At 32.3% G+C, this 20173-nt stretch overlaps 1 protein-coding gene across 1 annotated transcript in view; it reads left to right on the top strand.

Moving 5' to 3' along the window:
- The window catches only part of LOC138704507 (trans-Golgi network integral membrane protein TGN38-like), a 29007-nt gene extending 9146 nt beyond the window's left edge, over positions 1-19861 (top strand). Inside the window, exons 3-4 of the mRNA XM_069832454.1 lie at positions 4097-4254; positions 7670-19861. Coding sequence (XP_069688555.1) covers positions 4097-4254; positions 7670-7813 — 302 coding nt within the window. The 3' untranslated portion in view covers positions 7814-19861. The remainder of the gene's footprint in view (positions 1-4096; positions 4255-7669) is intronic.
- Positions 19862-20173: the final 312 nt, after the last annotated feature.

Below are 20173 nucleotides of genomic sequence, written 5' to 3'. Positions count from 1 at the left end.
TTATCATGACCAGCCAATGAAGCACAGATTTTGAATCCATTTCTTGGTTTGAGTTGCACAATGGGCAGTTAGGGGACTGATATATTCCAATTCTATGCAGGTGTTTGGCCAAACAGTCATGGCCTGTTGCCAATCTAAATGCAGCTACAGATGATTTTCGTGGTAAATCGGGAATTAACTGTGGATTTTGATGCAGAGAGTTCCATTTTTTCCCTTGGGATTGAGTTATCAAATTTTGTTTGTTGAAGTCTAAGTATGTAGATTTAATAAATCTCTTCACAGAGTAATATGTAGATTTAGTAACAGGTCTGTAAGTAGCAGTGCTGCCCTTCTTTGCTAAAGCATCCACATTCTCGTTTCCCAGGATTCCACAATTGGATGGTATCCATTGGAATACAATTCTTTTATTGAGTGATATTAATTGAGAGAGCATTTTAGTTATTTCTGCTGTTTGAGATGAAGGTGTGTGTTTAGAGACGATTGATAGAATAGCTGCTTTGGAGTCTGACAATATAACTGCATTCTTAAATTTATTGATGTGGCATAGAAGATTCCTGAGACATTCACTTATTGCAATGATTTCACCATCAAAACTTGTTGTTCCATATCCAAGAGATCTATAAAGTGAGAAGAGACAGCACGTAACACCTGCACCAGCACCTTGTTCTCTGGAGATCAAGGATCCGTTGGTGTATAAATGAAGCCAGTTTTGTGGAGGGTACCTAATATTAATTGTCTCTAAAAACAATCGTTTCAGTATTTCAGTGTTTACTTCTGATTTCAGTATTTCTTCTGTTAAATTTAGATTATATTCTATATTTAATAGAGTTAAAGGGTTTGGTTTAATTTGTAAGTTTTCTTTTAAATTCGGGATATCGATTTTCTGTGTTAATTCTTGAACAATGGATATGAAACTTTTTTGAGTTTTCAATCTACATAGAGGACTGTATGAATGCCAATTGTTTCCCGGTAATCTGATAAGTTTTTCATATTGAATCAGTGCTTTTTCTTCTATTGTCATTTTGATGCTGTTAATATTAGTGAGGAATCTCATAGAATCTATTGGAGTTGTTTTGATTCCACCAGTAATGAGTCTGAGAGCTTGGTTTTGAACATATTCTATGTCGTTTATGAAAGGTGAAGTAATAAAAATTTCTTCGCAGTATGTCAGCTCTGGCTGTATAAACATTTTGTATATAGTGTTCAAAGTATTCCTAGAGCATCCCCATTTCTTTCCTGCTAGTCTTTTTAGAAGGGAGAATCTTTTACGAGCTTTTTCAGAAATGTATTTCAAATGGTTGCTCCATGTTAACTTACCATCGAAAATAACTCCAAGATATTTGGATTCATAAGTCCTAGGAAGGTGTTGGCCATTGTATTGGATATTGAATTTTCTTTCTTTTTTACCGAGTGAAAATATTTGGTAGTTACTTTTGCTTAAATTGAGTGTCTTCAAATTTGATGTATACCATTCATGTAGTTGATTTAGAGCTTTAAGAGCAGAATTTTGAATTTTGTCTCTATGTCTGTAAGATCCGGAAGTCCACAAAACTATATCATCTGCAAATAGTGCTGTTTTCATGTTTGATTCCTCTAACAGGGAGGGTAAGTCATTTATATAAATATTGAATAAAGTTTTGCTGAGGACAGCGCCCTGAGGTAGACCTTGATATGTTTGTCTGTAACTAGAAAGTGAGTTATTGAATTTTGTGGCAATGAGTCTTTGACTAAGGAATTCTCATATCCATCTGAACATATTGCTGGAGATACCTAATTTCTGGAGTTTTAGTAATAATTTATTTCTCCAAACAGAGTCATATGCTAACTGAAAGTCAATAAATATTGCCAAGGTATCTTCTTTCTTGTTAAAACTGTCTTTTATTTCTTGGCCGAGGCGTATGACTTGTTCATTGGTAGAGTGTAGTTGTCGAAAACCGGCTTGTCTTGGTGATAAAAGATTTTAGGATTCTAAATACCAAGTTAATCTGTTGGAGATCATGGACTCCATAGTTTTTGCTATCATGCTTAATAGTGCTATTGGTCGATAACTATTAACATCATTAGCAGGTTTCCCTTTTTTGTGAATTGGTACAATGATTGTTTTTTTTCCAAGCTGCAGGAATTGAGGTGTTCCATGATAAATTGAAAATGGATAAAGGTACAGACTTGGCTTTTTCCCCCAGATGTTTAAAAAATTCGGAATGAATGTTGTTGTTGCCAGGAGATTTCTTGGTTTTTAAATTTTGTATAGCTAGAGTTAATTCTTTGGAAGTAAAATTTTGATAAAATATTTCAGGTGATGAAAGAGTGATGGAACGGAGAAAAATTCTCTCCGGCGCCGGGATTTGAACCCGGGTTTTCAGCTCTACGTGCTGATGCTTTATCCACTAAGCCATGCCGGATACAATCCCGACGCCGTTTAGAATCGTCTCAGATTAAGCTCCATCTTTTGGGTTCCCTCTGGTGGCCGCCCTCTGCACTACGTCATAGATGTCTATGAACGCAGGACCGAAGTCCATACATGTGTGGAGGTGCACTCAGATGAGTGACTGATTGGCCGGGATCCGACGGTATGGGCGCCGTCTTAAATCACACATGTATGGACTTCGGTCCTGCGTTCATAGACATCTATGACGTAGTGCAGAGGGCGGCCACCAGAGGGAACCCAAAAGATGGAGCTTAATCTGAGACGATTCTAAACGGCGTCGGGATTGTATCCGGCGTGGCTTAGTGGATAAAGCATCAGCACGTAGAGCTGAAAACCCGGGTTCAAATCCCGGTGCCGGAGAGAATTTTTCTCCGTTCCATCACTCTTTCATCATGTGATGACGCAGAATATCTGCATGGAAATATCATATGTACTTCGGTACATCAATATATATAAAATATTTCAGGTTTTGTACTAGTAATATTGTTTTTATTATTTTTATGTAATTCTCTTTTGATAAATTTGTCAGTTTTTTTGATATCGGAACTATTCACTGCACTGTAAAATCATAACTTCACTGACTCATCTCGCTTCACTGATACAACAGTTCTAATAAGACAGATAATTACACCCTTATGCATACTTATAAACAGAGCTACATTTAAGCTAAACATTTCTAAGGCCCTCTTATACGCTATTTTTAAATAATTTACAATTCAAACCAAGGGAGTAATTCGTCAGGCTAAATAAAATACATGCCACCTTAAAAAATTAAATGTTAAATGTCACCTTAATTTTAATTTGCACTTTATACACAACTTTTTAAGTTCTTCTGGAATCTCCTTAAGGAAGGACAGCCCTCAAAGACTGCTGCAGGTAGGTCATTCCAATCATTTATAGAACATCTACCTTCTGTTGGTCTACCTAGGTGTGATTATCATGTCACATGACATTGTAACTTATTATTAAACACTTCGTATAAAGTTGTCCTCAGTGATGTAAGACATTAGATTTGGGATTCATGTGTAGAAACTTGACCAAGGTAATAACTTATTTATTTATGAATGACAAAAATCGTTGTTGTTCCTTCCCTTAGAAGATAAGTAAGCCAGAAGTCCTGTCTCTGAGATTTATCTCATAGGAGAATGGAGAAAGTTACACAACGCAGAACTGCGTACAGTATTCTTCACCTAACATAATGAGGAACATTAAATCCAGACGTTTGAGATGGGCAGTGCATGTAGTAAATATGGGTGAATCCAGAAATGCATATAGAATGTTAGTAGGAAGACCCGAGGGAAAAAGACCTTTAGGGAGGCCGAGACGTAGATGGGAGGATAATATTAAAATAGATTTGAGGGAGATGGAATATGATGATAGGGATGGGGACTGATAGCAGGCTTGTGTGAGGACGGCAATGAACCTCCATGTTTTCTACAAGGCATTTGTAAGTAAGTATTATTATTATTATTATTATTATTATTATTATTATTATTATTATTATTATTATTGTTATTATTATTATTATTATTATTATTATTATTATTATTATTATTATTATTATTCTGATAGTAGCAGTGAATGTTATTTATTTATTTTCTATTGATTAAATTACACTTGCCTTTCTCCAGGAACTCTCAAACTGAAAGTATTTTTTGTGTATTTCAGATGCAGAATTAGGAAAAGATAAAGGTCCTATAGGAGGAAGTGACAACGTGTTTGGTGACCAATTTGTAAATGCAGAAGATTCACATTTTTTTGCCTATTTCATGACAATGGTGGTTCTGTGTATAATTGGTTACTTGGTGTTCCACAACAAACAGAAGGTAAAACAAACTAATATATGTTTTGAAATTAGGAAATTAAAATAACCTATGCTTATTGACTTCAAAATTGTGTAGATATTGTTAACATACTCTTAAGTATTAAATTTAAGGATATAAAAGGATCCTCATTTTTCGAGTTGTTACTGTACTCATCATTAGATTAGATTAGATTTTATTAAAGTCATGAGTATTATACAAATACTGTGAACATAGTCGTAATAAAACCAAAACAGAGTGAATAAAATTATATTAAAACATAAGTTATTAATGGACAACTCAAAGTATTCACTAATACTGTAAAAGGGATGATTAATCATCCAGCATTTTAAAACATTCTTAAATGTGCTATAGTTAACAGTGTGTGCAAACTTATGTACTCTATTAAACACAGATACTGCCATGGACATAAGTTGTTTTTTTTAGTTGTTTCCAGTCTAACATTAGATTCAGTCAAGTGAAAATTGTGTCTTGTATTATAATTATGATGATCAGATCTATGATAAACTGCGGTATGTAATTCTAAATAGTTTAATGCCAGTGTTACCTTGTAAAAGTATAGTTCTTATTAAAATATCTCATGTGATAGTTCTTTCCCTAAAATCAGCATTGTGTTATATACCTTTACAGCACTTCCAAAATCCGCTATGTGCATTTAAACTCAAAAAAGCGAAAATTGAGATTTTAATGTGAATTGGTCCAAAAAAAAATATATATATATATATTTTTTTTTGTAGAATAGTGCTGATCTCCGAAGTTATACCAATTGCCGCTAGGTGGCAGATGGATTGCTATTAATGGGAATCAACTGCTGTGAGAAGATTAAAACATGTTGTCCTGTACAAAACAAATTTTTTGCATTCCGACAGTATTCTGGAAAAGCAACAATGTGACGGATTTATTTCGAATGTTGGATTTTTTTTTAAATTTTCATTGTGTTTTTCGTTTATTTCTTTGTACAACGATTTGATTACATTTTAACTGATTGAGAAGATAATTTTTCTAAATGTCTGTGAGTAGTTTAACTTTGACCAATACGTCTGCTGTTCCATTTTCATTTACTCCGTAATAAGCAGGTATCTCTTGTAGGTATTTATTTTGTTTAGTTTTGTAAGTTGTGTCACCATTTACAATATTTTATCATTTAAGAAGATTTCATGGCTATGTCTACTGGGTTGCAAAATGATTGCTTGGAAGTGTGAATCTTCTATTTTACCATGAAAATGTGTTGTTCCATGACCCAAAGGTTTGTTGAAAGAAAAGATTTGTATGTGATTTCTGATTTCATAGATAGATCGGTAGATAGATTTATTCGTTCCATAATATTCTTACATTGCTTTATAGCATAGAATAAAGAACATGTCCAATTCTTACGTTTAACAATAAAATGCAATACATATAAAATGCAAATATGAAATATGTACAGAGTTAATACCTTAATAACAATAATATTTTATACAATGTAATATGTTTACTATTTAATAGTATTATAATATTTACACAGTACTGTGAAATGTTAAGAATTCATCTACAGAATAGAAAGTGTGAGATATTAAGTAATTTTTTAGTTTTGCCTTAAATAATGCAGGGTTTTGGCTATGATTCTTAATGTCTTCAGGAAGACTATTGAACATTTTTATCACCATGTAACATACTCCCCTTTGAAAGCATGATAAATTTGATGATGGTGTATGAAAATCATTCCTTTTGCGGGTATTTATACTATGTATGGCTGAGTTAGTTGGAAAATTTTCTTTATTACATAAGAGGAAATTTATTGTAGAGTATGTGTATTGATTTGTTAAGTTTAGAATCTCTAATTTAAAAAAAAATAATCTACATGATTCTCTAGCATTTGCACCAACTATTATTCTAATGGCTCTTTTTTGTAATAAGAATATATTTTTACTATCTGCAGAAATATTATTCCGTAGGACATAATGGAATGAAAATAGGCAAAATATATTGTCTTTAAGATACTGCTGTTTAGAAATTGTTGTAACTACCTGATTGCGAAGCATGCTAAGCTAAGTTTGGGGGTTATTTCTTTGATATTATTTTTCCAATTTATTGTATTATTAATATGCAAACCAAGAAATTTGGTTGTTGATGTTTCTATTAGAGGTATATTGTTGATAGTTGACATTAGAGTTTGTACAGAGATGCCATGTGGTTTCTTCTAAGGAGTGATGAATATGTAGTCTGTCATTATTTTTTAATTCTTAGACTACTGTAATCAAACTTTTGAAACCAATTTTTTCACTGCATTGCATTTTTGCCAGCATTATGTATGTATGTATTTATTAACACTACAATTGGGTATACACCCGGTGGTAGTGATATATAATATGCAATAATTGCAATTACGTGAAATAAAATAAAATAAACGTAAATGGAATAAAATAATATAAACGTAAATCTATAAATAGTAGATGCAATAAACCTAGGACTATAAATAAAAACTATTCTATAATAACGCCTACGATAAGCAAAAGTAAATCTAACTTATAAATACTTCTATTTCACCCAACTATTACCAATTTAAGTAATTACATATCACCTTAATTAATTACATACCAACTTAATTACATATCATCTTAATTACATATCACCTTAATTTATTTATATATCAACTAAATTACATATCATCTTAATTAATTACATATCAACTTAATTAATTATATATCAACTCAATTAATTACATGACACAACTTAAATAATTACACTGCACCTCCAATTAAATTTTCAGTCTAATCTTCTCAACCTTTCCTTAAATGTATTTATTTGAAGAGGACCACCCTAAAGATTGCTGCAGGTAAGCTGTTCCAGTCTACTATTGTGCGGTTAAGAAAGGAAAATTTTGCCACGTCCGTTCTTTGTTTTCTACATTTAAACTTCCTAATATGATCAGTCCTTCCTAAATATGATGGTGTTGCTAATCTAGCATTGATATCGGTCCATGCTTTGTGTCCCATTTGTGCCTTGAACAATGTGGCGAGTCTGGTTTTTCGTTGCCTTGACTTGAGAAGTTCCCACCCTAAGTCTTTTACTATCTCCTCACCATGTCCCTTCCCCATTTTGACATTTTTGCTGCCTTGTGTTGGACCTTTTCTATTGAATCGATTTGGTTTTGTCTGTACGGATCCCAACCTACTGCTCCATATTCCATAATTGGGCGAACAAGGGTTTTGTATGCTAATTCTTTTGACTTTCGGTTAGATTTCTTCAGAATACGCATAGAGAAATGTAGTGCTTTCCAGGCTTTCCTTGTGGTATTAGTGACTTGTTCCTCCCAATCCAGTTTGTTACTTAAATATATACCTAGGTATTTACAAGTGTTCACTTGTGGCACCGATGTACCATTCAGCTGATATCCGAGACAAATTTCTTATGTTCATATTGTAATGTTGTTTTACAGATTCTTGCTTTGGCATTGGAAGGCAGGGCAAGGCGGGGAACACGAAGGCGTCCCAATACTTCAGGATATCGAAAACTGGACAGCAACCTTGAAGAAGCTGTCACATCTGCATGCAGCACGTCTGTTACGCATGTTATCTACTGAGTCTGCATCTAACATAACTCAAAGAACAGAACTGTTATCTAGCAATGAAGCTGTTCGTTTTGTCATATTAAATGTAAGGTAACAGTTAACTTAATGCTCCATAATCTTGTTCGGAACAGGTTTAATATGGCAGAACTTTTGAGTAGGAGATTTTCTCCATATTTGTTTGCAATCCGTTCACTTTTAGGTTGGTTTTGAGTTCAGTGGTGATGTAATATGTTAGAAGTGATGCCTGTTGGAATTTATTTCCATCACTTTCATCAGTTGTGTATTCAAATATATTACGTGTTCCTGTGCTGAACACTGTAATTTAGTTTCTTGATATCTTGGTTCCAAGGAACAAGTGGATTAATTCGTGTTAACGCATCTGTAATGCATTCGGGTATGAAGAAAATGATGTCATTGCATTATTGGATCTCTTACTTAATCGTTTCATGCAGACTGTTGTAACTCACTAAGAGAAAAGAAAACTTAAAATAATCGTGTTGTGAAAACTGTTTAAATTAATATAGCCTACTTTGATGATGATGTGATGATGATGATGACGACGAAAGAAATAATCCTCAGCAGCAATAGCAAGTATTAGGTTCTCTGTTTACAGATTTTAAGTTAATTTTACTATTCTTCAATATTTCATATGAGAAGGGAAACAAATATTTTTTATTAATTTTCAACAGTTTCGTCTTAAACTTGAATCATATAAAATTGTAAAGGCTGACGAGACAAATAACCGAGCTTAAGTCTGTATGCAAATTTATATCAATATATTATATTTAAAACAATGAAGAGAATAAATAAACTTAATACTACGCCTTTTGCCTTCCTGAGGTTTCGTTGAATAGGCTTTGTACTTTCAATTGAGCGCTAGCGCTGCCCATAATTTTTCTGTTCCTATTATTTCGCTTTTTTCTAAGCTGCAACCAGCTTTCTTTTAAACCTTACCTCTAAGTTTAACGGTATAATTTGGCTTATTCTGTTAATACTCAAGTGTTGGTACCATAAAATATTATCATTGTTGTTGTCTCTTTAGCTTTGTTTGTATATCCCTTTATTGTCTGAAGTGTCTCACTATTATAGCTCAATGAATGTTTTTTTTTTTTTGTGACACTTTCGAAGGAATGTTACACGGTTGCCATTCATTTCAGATTTTCCTAAAGAAAAAAAAGTCGCAATAATTAATACTGGAGATTCGACAATCCATAACCATTTACTGATTATATGTACCCATTAATTGTATGCAACATTTTAATCATACAATTTTAGTGAACAGTAAGACAACCAAAACACAAATATTTATAGGAGGACAACATTATAACACGTAATTTACAATGTAGGAGTTTAGTGTAAACACCAATATGTGCAAAAGTCTTTCTAGTGGAATCTCATTTGTACTTTTTTTGGAATGGGATGATGAGAATAGCATATAAGTGGGAATAACTTTTTAACTTCAGCTTACATTTATGAAAAAAATCATACCGGTACAGAAATAACTGCATTTTACTACCCATAATGTGAAAGTGCAGAATTTTAAAGACATTATAAATTGTGATTTGATTTTTTGGTGCGAGCTGTACTTATAAATAAAGGGTTCATATGCAACCACTTTCCACACATTGTGATGACTAACATTCTTTGATGTGATGATATTGCCCTGTTGATGATTGATCTCGCCCAGAGCAGGAGATTCCTATCATATTACGTTATTTGCACAAAACCAATGTGTGACATACTTAACAACGAATGGTGGAAAAACGGACTAATACCCTACATATTATGTAGTCTCTCCCATGTTACTGTAACTACTGTCAAACACTTTGTAATGGATGCTAAATTAACAAATATTTAGTAACACAATTCTTTCTTCAGACCTCTTTCGTCTTCATATTCCCATTTAACGAAATTTCGTTACAGCTAATTGATTTCAGACTCTTATATACAGTGAAACCTCCCCTTACGGACACTCCTCATATACGGACAGTTTTTTATGTCCCAACTGAAATAATATAGAAATAATGATAAATTTAACTCTCGTTTACAGACACACTCAGACACGGACATGGACAGCTGTTTCACAATCCTAAGCTTGCTTTACCTCCTAACTGCGGACAGAACTTTGTTTTCAAGACCTAATGTGTTACAAAAATGGAAAATTTAGTACAGAAATTCCTTAACATGAAAGAAGACAATAAGAGTCTCGTAGGCTACCACTAGTCCAGCCGGCTACCCCTTTTTAGCTGGAAGCGGGTTGATAAACAAAGTCATAAAATTTAACCTGTCTGATGGGTCCAACGTTTCGGAGATCATAAAATTATATTTGACACATGATAGGGTTAATAGGATTATTCTCTTCGCTTCAATCAGTTGTTCTTTTTCGAGAGACCTGGCACCTGAACATAAATTACAGTAATGCATAACTGTAGACCTAGAATAAAATTGCATGGCACAGTACTGTATTTTCCTTTTTCGGTCTTATTTACTGTAGTTCAAAGTTGCAAAGAATTTACTGTAGTATACTGCATTTAGAATTAAACTACAGTAATACATTTCATTTAAAGCGTAAAGGGATACATAATCCATATTATAAATTTACTGTTAGATTGGGGAGCCTTCCTCCCAATAAAGGTCACCTCCCAGATGCGGACAGATTGTTAAGTCCCTTAGATGTCTGTAAATGAGAGGTTTCACTGTACTTATTTTTTACGTCTTTGATCTGTGGTTGCAATTCTGTTGTTGGGAATAATTGAATACTTCGAGTCAGAATTCAATATATATTACAGAGGTTAAGTGATGATGTTTTTTGTGCGGTACTGAAATACACTTATAAAATGAAAGCCAAAATAAATTCAATTTTTTTTTTTTGCTATAGTGTTTAAAATTTTTCTTAATGTGATACCTACATAATATTCACTTTGCATAGATTTGTAGTTTATGACATTCTGACAGTATATTAGAACTACAATATTAAAAGACATTACTATTATTTTACCTCACAATTACGCAGTTATATATAGCTATATTGATTTATTATTATTATTATTGTTATTGTTTTTTTTGTGAACACAACGTTAAACCTTAATACCATCTGTAACATTTAAAGAAGCTGTACAAAAATCTGGCTTATATTTACATCAGTGAATATCGAGACTTTAGGTGTTACTAGTGTTATGCGAATGCAAACTTTTTGGGCATATTTGTTGGGTGGTCACTTTGTACTGTCTAAATGTTGGAAAAGCGAAACTTAGGCAATGTAAGAAATACTTGCTCTTCATTTAGATTTCAACATGTTTTCACTTCAAAGCTCAAAACATAAGGCAATGTTTCACTATTTGTTTCGCAGTATATTTGAATGTTGGTTGCATTGATGGTTGTACCATTAAGTGAATAATTATAGCAAGACAGGAGTTACAGAACAGCCATATGAGTTCATTTCTTTGCGGGGGGGGGGGTGGTGAGAGAAATAGAATAAATTAATGGAACATGTAATTTAATGAATACCGTTATGTTATAACTTTCTTTTTTTCTTGTGGCAGTACATAGGTTGTGGTTGGACCAGTGCCATTCATCTTCTAACATCTCAGTACAATGCTGTCAGCCTTTCAAAATAACATTCAGTACATCATATTGGAATAAGTGGTGCTTGTCTATAACAGTGTTTGATGTTTTGCAAAAGTGTAGTTATAATCTAGAATACTTTGTCTAAATGTTCCGCCAAGCAGCCATGTGCAGTTCTAGTCCAAAAGTTGCAACTGTATATTCTCTTTTTTTTTTATTAATTTCCTGCCAATAAGTCTTGCATTTTATCATCTTCCGTGTGCTTTTTTGTGTCATGGTTTTTAATAGATCACAATGCTAATATGTTGTTTTTTCTTTGCAGTTTAGTTCCGTTTATAACTGTCAAATGTAACTTCTCATATTGTTTGCTTTTTTGTGTTATAGGTGTGCAGATTATGATATTGCTTATTTCTTTTGGAATTTTTATACTTTCACTATTTTTCCCGTTCTCCAGGAGTTTATACTAAACTTGTACTGTATAATAATAATAAGCTGGTTTTACACCTCGACCAAGTTAAGTCTGCGAGCCGAGAGGGGAAGTTGGAGGCAGTTCTGTAGTGAAAGGAGGCGTAACAAGAGGAGACCAGTACAGTCTCATATGACAGCAAAGTTTTCCTACTGCGCTTCAGTTCATAGAGCGGTAACAATTTAAGACACTTTGAAATAGACTGTACTTCTACTTCTGCTTGACAGTGAGGTTTGGCATTCTGATTGGCAAGTGTGGGCGTAGGAGAGAAAGTTGCATGAGGGGGGAGGCTGGGAGACAGCGTAACTGATGCCTTTATCTGAAGACAAGGACAAAAAATGCGTGCGCTCCGTAGTGTATTCTAAACGATGTGCACACATTGAAATCTGAGCATCAAGTGACCTATGTGGCAACTGTGTTTTGCCTCTACATTCCATCCCTATATCCCCACTCGCAGACTTGACTTGGACAAGCTGTACGTCTTATTTTATTTCTTTATTTTCTTTCTCTCTTTTTTTTCTTTATTTTCTTTTTCTCTCTCTCTCTCTTTTTTTTTTGCAGCTGTAGTTGATTATATGTAAATGGAAAAATATGGAATAGTGTTGGGTGAGTGGGATGTGTTTTCATGCAGAGTTCGACCAATTGCACAAATAAGTATGAAGTTAATTTTTATTTAATCGTAAAAGAATAGATTCTAATAATGTTTGTTACAAGTAATCTTATTACAGTCAACTCCGGTTATAGTGAACCTCTGCAGACCAGCATATTTCGTTCACTATATGTGAGGTTCACTAAAACCGAAGTGTGTGTTTTTATACTATTGATGTTGCTATACATACAGTATTAATGTCCATTTGGGACAGACCACGTTCAATATCAGTAACAATGTTCGCTTTATCTTCCAACTTAAACACTTTACTCTTCGACATTCAGATGTTCACAGTTCGAAACTTGAATCTAATCTGGCCATGTAGGTAGTAGGCACTGACCGATTTCGCACCTCTTCCCACTAGAGGTATGCTATTGTGTACTCGGCCTTGGAATTTCCTCGGGTTCACTTTTACAAAGATGCGGGAGGAAGGGTTGAGGACCATTATACTATAATCCTTCTTGTATTTATCCTATGGTCATCGCTCTACTCCCTTTTACAAAAACAAAAAAACACTTTCTCTTCCTATTCTTCGAATAACCTCTTTTAAAGAAGTCAGAACTAATCCTTCCTTTATCCCTCACTGCGTACACTATTCTCTTTAACATGTTTCAAACTGTCCAGGAAGCTGAACAAATTCTTCATCTTTCAATGCACATAATGAGTAGAAGGTTTGACATTTTGTTCTGAACATATTCTTGGAAGGTTATAGGAGGAAGGGTTTCCTAAATTATCATTTTGGCCATTTTAAAATTACATTTTCCTGGGGAAGTTATAGTTTTAGGTTCACTATAACCGAAGTGATGGTTCACTATAAACGGAAATATTAATGTACTTTATAATGTACACGGGTTGGGACCAACTATTTACGTTCACTATAGCTGAATGTTCACTATAACCGAGTTCACTATACCTAGAGTTGACTGTATATAAAATATATACATATTTTCCACCTGTTTTGTCACATTTCTTTTACAAATGATGTCTTAAAGTACTATATCATCGACCATGTTAAATGATTGAATTTGGCAAGTCGAAACCAAAGACTTCACCTCCTCAGGTGGTAAAAGATTTGCGAGTTCCCTTAATGATTATATGCATAAAATGCCACCTATTTTAATTATTTTTACACTAATTGTATACTTAAATGTAATGGAAATTTAATTTTAGCCAAAGAAATTACATTTTAGGTACAGTAGTGGCAAAAAAAAAAAACCGGATCGACCCTTGTAGCTGATTTCAAAGTCACAGATTCAAATTTTGCTAGTCACAAAATACATCCATCTTATATAATTAATTGTAACAATGAAATTTATTGCATTTGTTCGATTCTTACTGTCTTTTGCTTCCTTCAGTGCCTCAAACTTACAGACGAAAAAACTTTGAGAGTTTTATTTTCATCTGGCATCAATATTACATTTCTACCTCTATTCGGCAAAGATAACTGCGTATTTTTACATTAAATAGCAGTACATACATCTGGCTTCACTATCCTTATTGAAATTACCACAATTTGACACAATGCACAGCACAGGATTCTTTTGTATCAGCTACAAGGGTCTGTCCGTTTTTTTTTTTTTTTTTTTTTTGGCCACTACTATACACATTCTAATTCATATTTCTGTGGGCCAGTTTATGGGCTACAGTGTTAGAAACTTCAGTTGTTAAAATTTTTGTAGCATAGTTACTTAAGAAAATTGCATTGCGTAATTTAAGTGATCTTTTAGATATACTCCTAGAGTTATTGCAGCACTGATGGTTGTTTTTGGAGTGTGGCCCCCACTATTTGCTCATGATCATACCTCAAACAGTATCGAATAAAAGTATTGAGTAATTTGATTTTTGAAGATTGTCAAATTGTTTGATATTTTGGAAAGAATCTAATGAATTCATCCAGTGACTAATGAGTATTGTGCTGTTAGAAGATTTGCAATTGCACAGCGGGCTAAAACTCGTCAACTCTTCTGTGCATCTTTTTTTTGCCAGCTGAAATCGATCATCTGTGTTGTACTTCATCTCTGTATTCAGAATGAAATTTATTTGCTTCTTGATATAGAGTTATTAGTTTAAATAAATACAGATAATGATATCTTTATGTACTTATAAATAAACTTTATAATTTAATGTAAAAGCTATGTTACTTTGAAAAATGCCTTTTAAATTTTTCGTCACAACATTTCTACATTCGTATTAAGGAAGGAATTGGAACATCACAATTCATTAATTATTTTATCGTCATTATTGAGATACCTACGCAGGATTCATATTTAAGCACATAATAAGATTTACATGATATACATATTTCGCTGTTCATTATTTTAGGTACAATTTTATTTATTCTTGTTGTACTAGTTTCCTAGAATAAAAAAAAAACAATGTTGATTGGAAAGACTGTACTGATATGTAGCTGTTGTAACTTAAAAATTGACTTGAATCTTATTCCACTGAAGCATTGCTATTGCTTCCAGCCTGGGTTTAAGTTAAAATTTTAGATAGAACAACGAAAAGTCTTTTGTTCATAATCTTCAGATAAATTTAGTTTACAAAGCAGAATATATGTATTATAGTAGAACCTCTATTTAACGTTTTTCTGGGGACACTAAATAAATAACCTTAAATGGGGGTTGATGCTAAATAGGGGATTGCTACTTTTGTTTAAAAATGTGTGAATACTTTTGCAAAAATGTAATTTATTTGCAATAAAGCTACAATAAGAAAATTATGGACAATACTGCACCAAAAATGGAAAACATAACTGTTTGTGTCGTGTTCTGTTGTATGTTATTCTGTTTGTGATTGGTTCTTGCAAAGGGCGGGAATTAGCAGATGAATAGAAACGCAGCTTTATGTAGACGTGGTGAGAGAGGGAGAATTGTGTGGCAGTGAGGCAGCAGCATTGCCAAGTCATTGATTCTTAAAAAAAAAAAAAAAAAATTGTATTTTGCACGTTGAATCGAATTGCATTAATTTTTGCATTAGTCGAGATTAAAAAAAAATTAAAAACAATTTTTAACATAAAATGCGGGGTTCACAGGAAAGAGATCAATGTTAAATCAAACATAAAAATACATTAACTTACATAATAATTTTTGAGACTGTGAAATTTCAGTGTTAAATGTGGAAAAACGTTAAATGGAGGTCATCTAAAATCGGGGTTCTACTGTATATATATATATATATATATATATATATATATATATATATATATATATATATGCATAGTATAAGGCCTAGCCATTAGAAGACTGATTCCATTTGATTGATTTCCTGTCGTATATGGGCCCATTTGCACATGTGTGTTCAATCACATTGTTGTGCTTCTCCTAAAGTTGTAATAATTTAGGATGAGGAAAGTACCAGCATTTCTCGATACTCAGTATTGAAAATATAATTCTGTTACTGAATACTATTTCATAATCAATAATAAAAATATAATAATTTTTTTTCTACTTATTACATTAACAGAAATAAAGGAGGAAAATAGTGAATAATTGGTGAAAATGTATACATAAATCACTACATTCCCATCATGAAAATAACATTCTTTACAGTTCTTGAAAATTGCACAGCCATCTTGTATTAGGATAAACTGATAAAATCAAAGAAGACACTATGTAGATTACAACAAATCATGCATTATCTTAGAGGTCTAAGAATAAAATATACATTATAAATATTTCTGTTCTTTGCACTGATAACTTAAAGTAAACAGGAAATATTACATTTAATTATGGACATGTCTTGGAAAAAAAAAAAAGCACTCCTCTACTCGTCTGTGTTGAGTGAAAATTTTTACTTGACGAGTGAGAATTGCATTTCTGTAGTTCAACCATCCTGACTAATGAAATTTTTGCCTGACTGGTTAGCCCTGATTATAGAATTTCAAGCACTTGAAAATTAAATTCAGAAGCAGAAGGAGATTATAATGTTACTATTAATTTTATTAGTTACAGGGGTAACACCGGAATAGTCTAAAACACAAAGTGTCAAAATTTCCTATCATAAATTCAAAAGGCAGTAATATTACAAACATGCCACATTGGAGGGAAGTTTCTCGATCTTAGCTGAGCATATTAAAGAAACCAGCAGAGACAAAAAAAAAAGTCATAAGTTAGAAAAATGTATAACTGAAATGACATCTTAAATAACATTTGAAAACTGTATGGGGATAACAAGTTCAGTCAATTTAGTAAGATTTTCACAAGAGAAATTTAGAACTTCAAAATTTAGCCATCTTTGAGTCTATAATGCAGCACTCAAATTTATAACACATATTCTTGAAGAATGTAAGATTATTTGTAGAGAATTTTAGCTACTTAAAATCAAAAGTGGCTGATGTATTACCAATTAAAGTCCAATCCAGAAAATTTTACGACATTGGCATACCTTGTTATTTCAGTGTGATCTTCATTTAATAACATGTGATTATTTTACAAAAGGTCAGTTATTTTGAACTGTTGCTCTTAAGAAATAAACCATGCCCTCATATTGTGATAATTGTTCTGTAACTTGTTCGGTTATATCGTGGTATGTTACAGAATGTTACACTGATTCTAGAGCAGTAATAGCGTCATTAAAGGCCACACATTAGTGGAGGAAAACATGGGCAGCTTCGATTTTTTTCAGATTTCGAAGTGGGCTGCAGCTTAACAATGAACACATAATATATTCTCGTATTCTTACATTTTTAGGGCAAACATAATTTCGAGCAAAATTGATTTAGAACATACTGTATAAATTAGGTTCCTTATCTCCGAGGGTGTAAAATACTATTGTATGGGTAAAAACATATAAACGAAAAATGTGTAACCGAAATAAATTAACATGGAAAATAAAGGAATTTTGCAGGACATGAGGAAAAAATGTATGTTTGGAAAACATACAAGAGGAAAGTGTGTAAAAGAAGTTTTACTGTACATTTAAAATAAAAACTTATTCTAAATCTAGTGTGAAAATCATAATACAGTAGAACCTCACTAATTCGGACCAATTTTTTTTGGGGGGTGGGGGGTGGGGGGGGGGAATCCATTCTGGATTAGTGAAAGCCCGAATTAAAGAGAATGTACTGGAACAGGATTATTTAGAAAACTAAAAAAAAAATGATACTTTATATTTAATTGTTTAGTTACTAAGTGTTTAATCATTCTATTTTACAAACGTATGGAACACAAAACATTCATTAAAAAAAATGATTTTGAAGTTCTCGAAGTCTGTTACTGTACAGGAAGTAAATACTGTGACTAGCTTTAATAAATACCTATATTGAATATTAAGAATGGGTTTAAGTTGTCATTTAATGCACAGGAAGTACTAACTTTAAAATCTTCAGACATTTAGTGCACAGGAAGTACTAACTTTAAAATTTTCAGACTGATTTAAGAAAAAAAAATATGTTTGTGTCGGTTTGAGCTGCTCTTCTTTATGTATATTGTGACGCATTTTTTAAAGCAAGATAAATTTTCTGATAGTTTCGATTACATCCACAAATTCGATTAATGTATCTATGTGAATCTTATGTTGGATAATTTGAATTTATCACCACATTTTCACTCCTTGCATTGATTTGTACCTTCAATGTATGGAATATTAATTTCCAAGTCTTTTGTGTGAAAAAAAAAAAATTGAGCTGTCTGAATTATTGCAAATTCTGAATTAGCAGGGTTTCACTGTACATAACTTTAAATTTGGACACAGAATTATGCTGTTTAAGTTACGGAGTACATAATGAAATTACTTGTCCACGTATCCCAAAATTAAGGTTTCTTTTTGCGTTTTTATTACAAACTTTTTTAATATACCTACTACCTTTCTAACGTTTTCTGAGGATTATCGGTTTAATTGCTTGTAAGACTTGCAAAACTACTGTCATTGTGAAAAAATAAAAGGAAACTTGAGAGTTGTGTGCAGAAAAAGTAGGAAAACACTGTTAAATTGAAATTCTGACATTGATTAAAAAATCAGGACAGTAATTTGTAAAAATTTACCGATTGTTGGGAAAGTATAAAGTATATTTTAAATTCCACCAATTGTATTGTTAAGCATTGATGATATTGAGATATCGAGCATTATATTGTCCCATTCCTATTAATAACCATGCAACAACTTTAGCAATAGGGCCTCTTAAACTTCGAAGAGCAATAAATACACAATATGGTTTGGTAATAATTTTATTGTTTCAAAAGATTGGGAAAAACTAACAAGTTTTTAGCAATAAAATACAAATGCACCGATGCCACTTACAGATGGTAAATAAATTTATAGTTGGAGCAGCTCCATGTAAGTGATGACAATAGTGTGGTAGGTTGTGTTATTTTAGCTCCTAAGTCGAGGCACTGATGTAATGTCCGAAGAAATTAATTACTTTGTATTTAAATTGAATTAAATCGTCCACTTCTTATAGAGGTGAGTTGTGTTGTACAATTTGTGTTTAAATTGTGGTTGTGTGGTAGGTTTTATGTAGTGTAAATCTATTAATGTAAGAAGTGCATCATAAATGTCAAGAGAACAGTTTAGCTCACAATGAAAATGTGTTAATGCATTCTGTATGTAAAGATTACTGTAGATGCAGTAATTTGTTCTCCGTCCGTTTTTATGTGGCCACTTAATGAGAGTAGTTTTCAATAATTTGCATATTTTCTATACAGTCGTCAGCTGGTAACTCATGTGTAATATATATAAAAAAGAAACAAAACAATTTGCATGAAAGTATTCGAGTCTACTATTTTCATAAAATGCATTGTAGTACATTAGCTATTGGGCTTCAGAATTTCCCTTTAGTAAAGTTTACCTGAAAAGTGTTGAAATTTCTGATACCTCATTGTCATCGTAAAAAATATTCCTAACACAATAAGGAAATAAAAAAGTTCCTTTATTTGAATTTAATTTTTAATTTGTAACGGACATTGCCCTTAAATCATGTACATTCCTGTATTTCTGTTAATAAATTAAATAATAATTGTAAATGTATATTCCTTTCTTTGGGGCCTTATGTTGGCATGCAGATGTAATTGTCAGGTTTGTCTGTTACAGAATACAAATAAACCCCAGACATGTGAAAGAATTGGGAACATATTGTTAGAATGTACAAAGAAATTTAGGAAACACGTAGAAATTGCACAAAAAACGTTATTTTTCTTGTAATTGGATATCAAATATCAGAAATTTCAATCCAGTAAGAATTAAAATAACGTATTTAACTATAATTTGGTGTTTATCTGGTGAAGTATTGGTAAATTATATATTGTTTATGTTTATGTAAAATACGAAATAACAGACAGCACTTTATTGAATGTCTTATATTACTGCATTGTAATTAGATCGATTTACTTAAAAATTAATGATATGAAGCATCATTTATAAAAGTAAAACATTAATTTATTAATGATTTTCTTTTCTTTGTTGACAGAGTATATCCCATACTAATACCTTAGATATGTTCAAATGTTAAATAGAAATGTATGCAGAAGGCATGTACACACGCACTTACATACATACCTGATTTCAAGCATTCATAACACTGATCAACAAAATTAAAATACTTTTTGTTAAAAGATAAAGAATGAGTGTTTCTTATAGCAATTTTCGTGCTGATTTCAAATCTGTTTTCAAAAATTTTCTATCACCCAGGGTTTTTGAGTAATTGTATGAAATGTAATTCAAACTTTTCCAGTATTGATACCTTGTAACATTTTAC

Source organism: Periplaneta americana, chromosome 1, assembly GCF_040183065.1.
Source record: "Periplaneta americana isolate PAMFEO1 chromosome 1, P.americana_PAMFEO1_priV1, whole genome shotgun sequence".
NCBI lineage: Eukaryota > Metazoa > Arthropoda > Insecta > Blattodea > Blattidae > Periplaneta > Periplaneta americana.
Note: the sequence above shows the minus strand (reverse complement) of the source record. Positions and strands in the feature narration are given on the sequence as shown.